At 37.1% G+C, this 11,313-nt stretch overlaps 1 protein-coding gene across 1 annotated transcript; it reads right to left on the reverse strand.

Moving 5' to 3' along the window:
- Nucleotides 1-2,051: 2,051 nt before the first annotated feature.
- On the reverse strand, nucleotides 2,052-11,310 carry MAIP1 (matrix AAA peptidase interacting protein 1). The gene is made up of 5 exons (XM_045559947.1): nucleotides 10,649-11,310; nucleotides 6,818-6,889; nucleotides 6,249-6,375; nucleotides 4,158-4,305; nucleotides 2,052-2,301 (listed from the first exon to the last, which is right to left on the reverse strand). Exons 1-5 carry the CDS (start codon nucleotides 11,102-11,104, stop codon nucleotides 2,223-2,225), a joined length of 882 nt encoding a protein of 293 aa, XP_045415903.1. The 5' UTR covers nucleotides 11,105-11,310; the 3' UTR covers nucleotides 2,052-2,222.
- Nucleotides 11,311-11,313: the final 3 nt, after the last annotated feature.

The raw sequence follows: 11,313 nt of genomic DNA on the forward strand, positions 1-11,313 counted from the left end.
CACAGTTTGAGGAGTCACAGCTGTACAAAACCATGTAAACACCACTACAATCAAGAATATACAATTTTTATCTCCCTCAAACCCCCTTTGTACACCTTTGCAGCCAACCCACCCCCATTCCTCTACCTTCAAGTTCAGCCGCAGGCAACCATTGATTTACTTTCTGTCATTATAGACTAGTTTTATCTTCACTTGTATATCCATTCCCTACTGAACATTTGGGGTCTTTCCAGTTTAGAGTCATTTTTTTAAAAAGCTACTGTGAACATTCACATACAAGTCTTTATATGGGTTCATGTTAACATTCATGTACAAATTTTTACGTGGATATATGTTTTCACTTCCTTTGGGTAAATACCTAGGAATAGAATTGCTGGGTCCTAAGCTGAATACACATTTAACTTTATAAGAAACTGCCAAATTATCTCCCAAAGTGGTTGTGTCACTTTGCAGTCCTACCAACAATGTTTGAGGGTTCCAGTTGCTCTGTAGCTTCATCAACACTTGGTATTGGCAGTTACTACTTGAGCCATCCAGGGGGGTTGTATTGTGTGATTTTGTGTTTTCCTAATTAATGGCAAAGGGTGTTAAACATCCTTGGCAATTTGCATACTTTTTATAATCTATTCAAATCTTTTGCCCAATATTTATTGGGCTCTTTAACTTTTCATTATTGAGCTGTAAGCATTATTTATGCCCTGGATACAAGTCTTTTGATATATGTATTGCAAATATTTTTCTCCCAATTTGTGAACTGCCTTTTAATTGTCTTATGGTGTGTTTCAAAGAGTTTTAATTTTAATAAATTCCAACTTATGTATTTCTTTCATGGTTCATGCATTCTATGTCCTAAGAGATCTTTGTCAATCCCAAGATAGCAAAAAATTTGTTTCTTTCTAGAATTTCTAGCTTTAGCTTTGGTTTAGGTCTATGATCCATTTTACAATCTAAATTTTGCACTAAAATTGTACAAGGTATGAGGCGAGAATTGAAGTTCATTTTCCATATGAATATGGAAAATCAATAATTATTCCACTTGTTGAAGATTACCTTTTCCTCATTGAATTACTTTGGCACCTTTATCAAAATTCAATTGTCCTTATATCCATAGGTCCATTTCTGAACTCTATTCCATTGGTCCTTAATATTTCTTATAAAACTTATCTATTGGCAAATTCTCTTATCTTTTCTCTATCTGAAAAAGACTTTCTCACTTTCATATTTGAAGGATATTTTTGCTGAATATAGGATTCTAGGTCAATAGGTTATTCGTTTAACATTTTAAAGATGTCATGCCAAGGTCTCTAACTTGAAGTTTGAGAAAAGAAGTCTGTAGTTATTCTTATCTTGGTTGCTCTGTATGGAATATGTCTCTTTTTTTTAACACCAGTTTTTACAGTTTTCTCTGGTTTACAACAATTTCATTATGATGTACTTGGTGAGATTTTTTTTTTTTTAATGTGTTACCTTACTCGTTTAATTTTTTGGTTCTGTGCGTTTATAGTTTTCATCAATTAGGAAAATTTTTAGCCATTATTTCTTAACACATTGTTTTGTCTCCTCAGCCCCAATTTCTTGAACTTCAAATACAAGTATATTAGAACAGTTAATATTATCCCACAGGTGGCTGAGGAACTATTGTATTTTTTTTTCACTTTGTGCTTTAGTATGCTTCAAATTCACTGATCTTTAGTTTTGCAGAGAATAATCTACTGTAATTTCATCTATTCCTTCTCATCTAGCTAGTAACCAAGGAGGACAAAATAGCAGCAGTGATTTTTTTTTAAAAATAAATTTTACACATACTTGATTAATGGTATAAATGTATTGGCCACGAATAAAATATTTAAGGACTATTAATTTAGAAATGTGTAGTTTTAATACTGTATTGTCTATAAAATTATAGTTTGTGTGTATATAGGTATGTGAGTATATATATAGCACACATGTATGTAGCATTGGAAATGATATTGAATGTGACACCAACAATGTATTATTATTGTAGTTTTATTTTTTCATTTTGACCTCTTTTAAAGAAGGTGATAACAATCTGTGGAAAATACTTTATTGTATCATGCCAATATACTGCAATGAATATTTCAAAATAATACAAAAGTAATTCACAAACTTGATTAAGTGAGATCAAAAGATCCAAAAATTTTTCTTCCTTAGTTTGTCACAGCAATTGCTAAAAGCCCATAAGCTGATTTTTCCAAGAAAGATTATTCTAATAACTTTGAGTGTTCAATCCGTGCAATGGTCCAGTCAGGCTTTACTCCTTGTGTAAACTCCCTCTGAAATCTAGGAAAAACATTGCAAATAATGTGAATGTTACATCAGCCCAAATACCTCTTAGATAACTATATAATTTGCAAGCATTAGAGGAGTTTTTAGCAACAAGCTAATAGTTAATGGCAAATCAAAACCAAACAAAAAAAAGTTTAACCTACCAATTCAATCACAAAAAATATACCCACAAAAATTGAAGTACATTCTCAACTAATGTGAGTATTTTTAATGGACTAATCTACATTTAACATCTGCCAGCCTGAGAGAAACTTTGATATTGTTCTGTTTCAATGCTATTACACATGCCTAATATGAGGAGAAATAAATTGGACTCTGATGATACAGGCAGCATTTCAAATATATAAACTAGCATACAGTAAGACTTATTTTTCAAATAACACTATTGCCAGTTTAAAAATAAACAGTGGAATTTGGTTTATGTACATTAGATCAATCTTGAAAATGACAATGTTTATGAGCTGCCTGTGGTTTTAGTAAGGAACATCAGAAGGGACAAAATTTAGTACTGATGACAGTGATCCTTAATTATAAATGATGTCTTAAAAACAGACAATTCAGTAGATTCAAATTAAGTATTTAAATATATAGAATATTTTGGGCAATTACAAATATAGCAAAATTGAAAAAATAACACATTTCTTTCAAGAAAAGTAAAAAGACAAGGATATACGACGGCTGTCTGGAAAGTATCCAGCCATTGTAGCCATGTATCCATTGTATCCATGGCTGGATACTTTCCTGGCAGCCCTCATAATTCTCTTTTACCTTAGTAAAACAGAATACATTTTCTTTCTTAGGCCATCTTTGGAATGTGTTTGTTATTTTAAAGCAAATTTATATTACCTTAGCAACATAACAATAATATTCTCTTTTTAATATTAAATTATGCCTCCATTGACTTGCTCCAGTTGTCCCACTGTTCCAAATTTTGTTAGCACAAAAATGCAATATGTTTCTTTTAAATAACTTGGTCACTCCCTACTATGCAATATCTCCTTAAGGGAAGAATGCCTTTAATTTTGTATCTGAACCCCTACCAGAGTACTTGGCACACAGATGATCAACAGATTCTTAGTAAATGAATGGTCCACGTGCCAATTATGGCAGATTTTATTTTCCAAAGATGGCCACAACTGTACCTCCCCTCGCATGCGCTCTTCTACAAGCTGGCTCTGCTGTCTGTTACCCCACAAAGTGGTGGCGTCTCCCCACACCCTTTAAACTGTGCAGGTCCTATGACTGCTTTGACCAATAGACCATGGCAGTAAAGATGTTCTAATTCTGGGCATAGCCCTTTTCTGATCTAGCAGCTTCCATTTTTTGCTTCTTGGAATCCAACCACCATGTAAAAGATGTGACTAGTCTGAAACTACTACAAGTCCAAGCCACAAAGGAGAGGCCTAGAGAATGAGACACGAAAGAGAAGGCAAGGAGCAACAAAGGGCCACACAAGTGAAGAAATCATAGTGGAAACAAATCCTCCAGCTTCTGCCACTCCAGTGGATGCCAGGTGAAGCAGAGAAAACCCACAACTGAGCCTATCCAAAATTCCTGAGCAGTGAAACAGCAGGAAAAATAAATGGCTGCTTGAAGCCACTGAGTTTTTGAGTGGTTTGCTACACAGCAATAGATAGCTGAAACACCATTCAATTAAATTTGGCAACATTACCTCTTTCTAATTTCTTAACACTCCTGTTTCATATCCAGTTTGTCTTTATGACCTTTTCTCTTTATTAATAACTTGTGAAATTTCAATTCTTTTCTTCCTAAAATCCCTTTAGTTTTATACCATCACACTATCTTCCATTTTCTAGAGAAAGGAAACAACGAAATGTGATTACACTTACTCATAGCTTGCACTAAGAAGTTGTTTAGTTTCCACATTCTGATCTCCCAACTTAACCTGGAATACACTGGCTCCTCTTAAAGTTTCACTGGGGATGTTGGCACTGGTTAGATACCAAAAGCACATCAGGATATTAACAAACTTCCTTCCTTAGAGAAAAAACATACACACATACACATACAAATACAAATCACAATAATCCATCATCCACATATCCAAAATGAAATCAGAAATTGGCAGTAGTTATACAGTTGCTACAGATTAAATTCTGTGCTTATATGGGTATAACTTAAGATACCTGTACTGATACTTTCTTATTTTTAGAAAATCTCTTAGCATTTATGACATACTTGCTCTCTTCTCTGCATCTCAGTAACAAAGCTACTATTTACTGAGCAGATACTTTGCTAAGTATACTGGGTGGATTATATTCAATTAGTGGCATTTTCTAAAATTATAATAATTTTATGAGATATCTGTTGTCAAACCCAAAATGCAGAGGAAAAAATATTTTTTGCTGCTAAATAACTAACTTAACCCAACTTCCAGAAAGAAGAAAGGCTTTTATTCCACCCTAATTCACTTTGCTGTGCCTGGTGATTCTGACAACTTACTGTGTAAAAATCAGTTAGTGACCATAGGGCTGAGATCCAATTTGAAATATTAGGAAAGGAGAAAATATTTATCACTAAAAATACCTCTACAAATGTTTCAAAGTAAAATGTCCATGAAAACTTTTCTAACCATTAAGAATCTTTTGCAGCAATTTCGATGGAACTAGAAACCATTATCCTAAGTGAAGTATCTCAGGAATGAAAAAACAAATACCACATGTACTCTCTAACAATTGGGAGCTGAATTATATGGGCACAAAGTTATAGAAAGGACATTGGAAACTAAGAAAGGAGGAAGGTGGCAGGGGGTAAGGGGTAAAAATTTAACTATTGGGTACAATGAACACTATTCTAGTGATGAGCACACTAAAAGCCCCAACTTAAGCCTTATATAAGGTATCCATATAACAAAACATTTGTACCCCCCCTTAATATTTTAAAATAAAATAAAAAAAACTGCCTTGGGAAGTATAGAAGCAGAGGCTACATACAGTTCCTGTATGGCTGGCAACATAATACATATGCAAATACAGTCATCCTTTAATATCCATAGAGGATTAGTTCCAGGACCCACTGCGGGTACCAAAATCCACAGATGCTCAAGTCCCTTATATACAATGGTATAGTATTAACATAACACACATCTTCCAATATACTTGAAATCACCTTTAGATTACTTATAATACCTAATATTAATACAATGTAAATACTATGTAAATAGTTGTTATGCTGTATTGTTTAAGGAATAATGAAAGAAAAAAGTCTGTACATATTCAGCACAGACGCAACCTTTTTTCGATACAAGGTTGGCTGAATCCACAGATGCAGAACCCCTGGATACAGAGAGCCAACTGTATGTGTGGAAGGAATAAATCAATCAATCAATTTTTAGGAATGCTATAGGAAAAATACATGTATTGAACAAGGAGAAGAACTATATTACCATTAAACTTCCCTCCAACTTTTCTCATTATCTTCAAATATTATAAATCCAATTTGGAAGTTCTGTAGTTAATCTCATTTTCAAATCAGTCTTTAGCTGGCACTATCTACTTTGATTTTCTTTTACACCTTCCTTTTTCCACATATCATGCAGCTGGAAACTTAAAATGCGCATTTGTTTCCTTTAAGTTAGGAAATCTAAGACATAAATATTTTCAAATTGAGACATAGGAGCAGCTCATCCTAAATAGACTATTTTTATCAACATAAATGATAGTGTTTTCTCCTGTGAATTAAATAGTGGGAGGGCAAAGTTCTAGATAGAAAGGCATAAGGAACTACTACCATATCTTAACTCTTTCATAGCTGGGTCTTTAAAGAATAACTATATCGTTTTCTTTGAACTTCTATAAATATCCACTTGTACAGACAAATCCCCACTATTTTGTGATTATCCACCAGTTTAGCTAATCTGGACAATTATGAATCATTTAAATTTAATAGTAAATTTAAAGTTTACTATGCTCCAGCATTACCTTTCTCATCATAGTAAATGGAGATGTCTCCTGTTGACGTATATACAATTTCATCCACGTCAGCAGCAAGGGCATTTTTATGGTTGTCAGGAAGTGAAGTGATCTTTTCTTTCAATACATGTAGCACCTAAGTTTGGAAAAAGCAAACCAATTCAGTTTTTGAAAACTTTCAAAAAGTGATCTTTATCATGGAATACATTTTTCTAAATCTATTTTTAAATTTACTACCATATTTACTCATCCTCAAAAGCAAGGCTGACAGGTATGTCTCCCAAAGCAAGGGTACAGATTCATCTAATTCTTCACCTAGAAAATTCCTAACCAGAACGTTCTATATAATAGCAATTGAAAGACATCATATTTACTTGCTTATGCCTGATGTAGCATGAGTTATTCTCCATGCTTTTATATGGCCCAAAGTACCCATAAAGACAGATACATAGACTCTACTTTGGCTGCTGGCACACACACTGTTTTTAAGTATTAAATGTAAATAAGGAGATTGTGTATAATTCTATTGCAAGAGAGTAATGCATTTATTTTAAAGGAAACTTAAAAGTATACTTTACCTCTTTGGCCACAAGTTCTTCCAGTAGATCAAATTTACACTGTGACAGCAACTTGGATACATGAGCAAAAGCCTTTAAAAAAAAATGGGAAGATGGTGGCATTATTTCAAAATACCATGAAAAATACCATAAAATGCTCATACTTAAGTGGCTAAGTTTAACAAAGACTATTTTATGGTAAAGGTGATAAGTAATATCAAATACTAATATTTAATACATCAGCACTAGGCATGACTCCTTCAATATTGGTTGACTTTTCTTATATGGTCTTCCCACATATATAATACTAAGTGAATTGACTAGTAATTATGTATCTACTCTCAGGACCTGGGAAATGATGGTGTGTGGTATACACAGCAGATGCCTCAATAAAAATCCTCCTATATGTTTCCTTTTAAAATAATGAAGTAAACCACCTCTTAATCATGCACAGATAGCAGCTGGGAAGCAGCACAGTCTACATTGTACTGGGAGTCTGGAGATCAGCGTTGCAGTCTGAATCTCATTAGGAGAGATAAGGCAGGTTTGAGGAAAGTGGGAGAAAAGATAACAGTTTACAGGTGGGGAACCTTTGGCCTTGGGGCCACATGTGGCCTTCTGGATCTTTAAATGAGAACTTTTGATTGAATCCAAATTTTACAGAACTCCTTTAATAAAGGGAGTAACTGGGACTGCAAGTGTGTGCCTAGCTAATTTTTTTATTTTTTGTAGAGACAAGGTCTCAGTATGTTGCCCAGGCTGGTCTTGAACTCCTGGCCTCAAGCAATCCTCCCATCTTGGCCTCCCAAAGTACTAGGATTACAGGTGTGAGGCACTATGTCCAGGCCTGGGAGCATACAGAAGAGCCAGCTAATTTAATCTGGGAGGACCAGAGAAGGATTCCTAAAGGAAGTAACATCTAAGCTGAAATCTGAAGAACTGGCAGGAGAAAGGGGATGCATAGGCCCATCAGACAGAGAATACTGCATAATTGTTATGGGCTGAATTGTGCCCTCTTTTCTCTCAATTCATATGTTGAAGTTCTAACCTCCAGTACCTTGGATCATAACAGTATCTGGAAATAGGGCCTTTAAAGAGATGATTAAATTAAAATGAGGCCATTAGGCTGGGCCCTAATATAGTATGTCTGGTGTCCTCATAAGAGAAGGAAACGAGGACCCACAAAGACACCAGAGGCACACATGCACAAGAAAGACCATACAATGACACTGCGAGAAGTCAGCCATCTGGAAGCCAAGGAGATAGGCCTCAGGAGAAACCAATCCTTCTGACACCTGATATGGAAGTTTTGGTTGTTCCCAGTCTGTGGTACTTTTTATGGCAACCCCAGCAAACTAATACAATAATGGAGTTGAATTTTGAGAAAAGGTACATGCCCAAATGGATTCAAGGACTCTTTGCAAACACTTTAGGTGCATTCAGGGTTCAGAGATACTATATGTTTTGGTAGGTCGTCATGCGCAGAAGATGGATGATAATTTGGGCAAAAGAAACGAAGACCATCATGTTGAAATTCAACCATTAGACTCTAGTTTGTATGGGCACAAATGATCACACCTAAGCAAATTATCCTAAAAGGTAATAATTAACCATTAGGAGGCTGCCCTGATAAAGCCTTGATGATAAGTGTTCAACCTCCAGCAGCTTCTAGGCGACAGCCTTTTTTCCCCACAGGATAGGCTAAACTGTACAAGCAAGATATAAGAAAATAAACATATATGTCATATGCACTTACCAATAGCGAGCAGGACCTGTGGAGCTAACATGAGGCTTATATAGCAATAGGTCACCTATTCCCCTGGCCCATGTGATGAATAAAACACTTGCCTAGATTGTATTTAAGTGTCTCCAATCTTTAATCACTGTGGAGGACCAAGACTGTCCTAAGATCCAACTCTTGTAGACAATTCACCTCAGCGCTTACTAGCTATGCATCCTTGAGCTAATCATTTCATCTTTCTGGTGCTTGGTTTCACCACTTGTAAAGAAAGATTAGAGTATAAAAGGTCTCTTTACATTTTCATGTTCTATGATTAAAAAATAGAAATCTTAATGAACATGATCTAATTGATATTCACAACCTAAGATAACATCTTATTGCTGGGAGATAAGCCTAAGGAGAAAAGGGGAAGTGAAGCCCAAAGAGTAGATAAACTAGATAATGTTTTGCATCAAATTATTCCTAAACCCTAGGTTTATGCCCACAAGGGAAGGTACAGTTGCATCCTTACAAATCTTAGGTGTTGACGAACAGATTTGCTTGATCTGAATGGTATGTTCAGTAACCACTGGTCTAAGGGAATCACTAAATATTCGCCATAGATGACCCCAGATATTCTTTCTGGAAGTCAGAATGGTTAACTGCACAAAAATTGACTTAGGTAAAGCAAAAGTAAATACAGACTGGCTGATGAAGGGGTGGAAATACTGCTTAACAATAAGGAGAGAGGAGGCTAAAATAGCTAAAAGCTGAAGGACCATTAGGATCAGAAAGTGAACCAGAAAGTGTTCTATGCTCCTCAGCGTGTACAGAGAAAACAGGGACATAAATGAACTGATACAGTCACTACGTGTCATAAGGTGGACAAGCTTACACGTTATCAGAGAGCACTGTAGAGAATAGTAGGATAACGTCAATTTACCTCTGCATAGACAAAAGACTTTGAGAACTGATGTTAGCAGAGGCTTATCCCTTAATTATGATGCTCAGTTAATCAAGTTGCTCTTTGATTTTTAATTTTCTTATAAACATATACATATAGTAGTCAAGAGTTGACTCAGGGAAGCAGGAAACAGGAGTTAATATTACACTAATTACATAAAATTGAAAACATTTAATTTATAATTGATAGGTCACAAATAAATAGAAATGATTATGGAAACAATCTTAGATAAATTAGGAGTAAAAATATTAATACTAGCATACAACCAATAATGTAAAATGCTTTCATTGATGGTATAATTTTAAGGTATATGGAGGTATGAACTGGAAAACAAATCATGACTATTGCTTATCAATAGTTCTGCAATGTTTGTAAATAACACTAAGAAAGCCAAAAGAAAGGTATAGATGGCTCTTTATCCTAAAAAAAAAAAAAAAAGCATGTACACACAAATTCTGCAAATAGTCTTAGGACCCAAAGTGACCATTACGTGGTGAGGGTAAGGCAAAGCATCATCAGCCATTCAGAAAGAGGGGCATAACTGACAGACTCAGGGCTATGAATCACCAAAGGCTACCTATTCTCAGTGTGCAGGGTGCTGTGCACTTATAAGTAACCAGGTAGTCAAAGCAAATTATTTGAAAAGGTAAAATCTCCACGTTATTCCTTAAGGAGTATGAGGTGGTGGTGGTGAAGGGGAACTGTCAAACAGATGCCAGGACATTATAACACTTTGGAAATGTTATCTCATTTATTCTTCAATCCTATCCACTCATTAATTCACTCAACGAACATTTATTAAGTCCCTACTTTGTGCCTGGCACTGTCTTCCCCATTTTGCAGATTTGGACAATCATGCTCAGGAAAGATAAGGCCATACAGCTTTCTAGTGCCAGAAACAGGCTTTGAATCCACTTGTCTGATTCAAAACCCGCACAGAGTGAATAGAGCAATCGGAGGACTTCATTCTGGTCTCTCAATGGAACCCTTCCTTCTCAGCGACCGTACAAAAACACACCCAGAAGATTAAGTCCAGAAATGGATGGACTCTGGGCCGCCACTACCCACGTTTGATCACTTAGGTGAAGAAACCTCACCGCTAAACACTTCTGCGTATTACAGCTGAATGCCTGAGACGCGGACAGGTCAACCACGGAAATACACACACCTGCTTCGCCCCCTCAGAGAACTCTGCGATGCTGAACTCTTTGTCAAAATAGGCCCAGATAAGGAAGGCGTAAATTCGAGTCCGAACCCAGTTGATGGGGTTGGAGAATCCCAGAATGATCATCTTGGTTTTCTGGCGCTGCTGGGGCTGCTCCTCCGTGCTGTAGCTGCGCCGCGAGCAGGCAGGGACAGAAGCAAGGGCTTCGGGGAGTCCCCGAGGGCTGAGCACCGGCCGCCGGAGGCCCCGGGCGGGCAGCGCAGAGGCCGCCAAGGCCCAAGTGCTTCGGGAAAACGGGGCCGCTCCCGAGCCGAGGCGGCGGCGGCAAAGGTAGCAAAGCCTGGCCAGTGGCAGCTTCACCTCGGTCGCACCAGGAGTCCAGGGGCGGACGGCCCCGCCGGGAAGGGACGGAGAGAGCAGCAGCTTGGGTAGCAAACGAGCGGCCAGGGCCATCTTCATGACCTTTCACCCCTCCGCTTGCCTGTGCTGTACTGAAAGGAAGTCGGTGGGAAACCACCTCAGCGGTGTGGGAGAAGAGACTGGAGAGCAAAGTTGGCCTATTGCTGCCACCTCTGGTGAGTCCGCCGCATTCTGGCTCTCCAGCACGCAGCCAGTGCAGAGGCCTTTCGGCTCTCCGCCACGCCCTCGGAACCAGCCCGTCTGGAACT

Source organism: Lemur catta, chromosome 8, assembly GCF_020740605.2.
Source record: "Lemur catta isolate mLemCat1 chromosome 8, mLemCat1.pri, whole genome shotgun sequence".
In the NCBI taxonomy this organism is placed as follows: Eukaryota; Metazoa; Chordata; class Mammalia; order Primates; family Lemuridae; genus Lemur; species Lemur catta.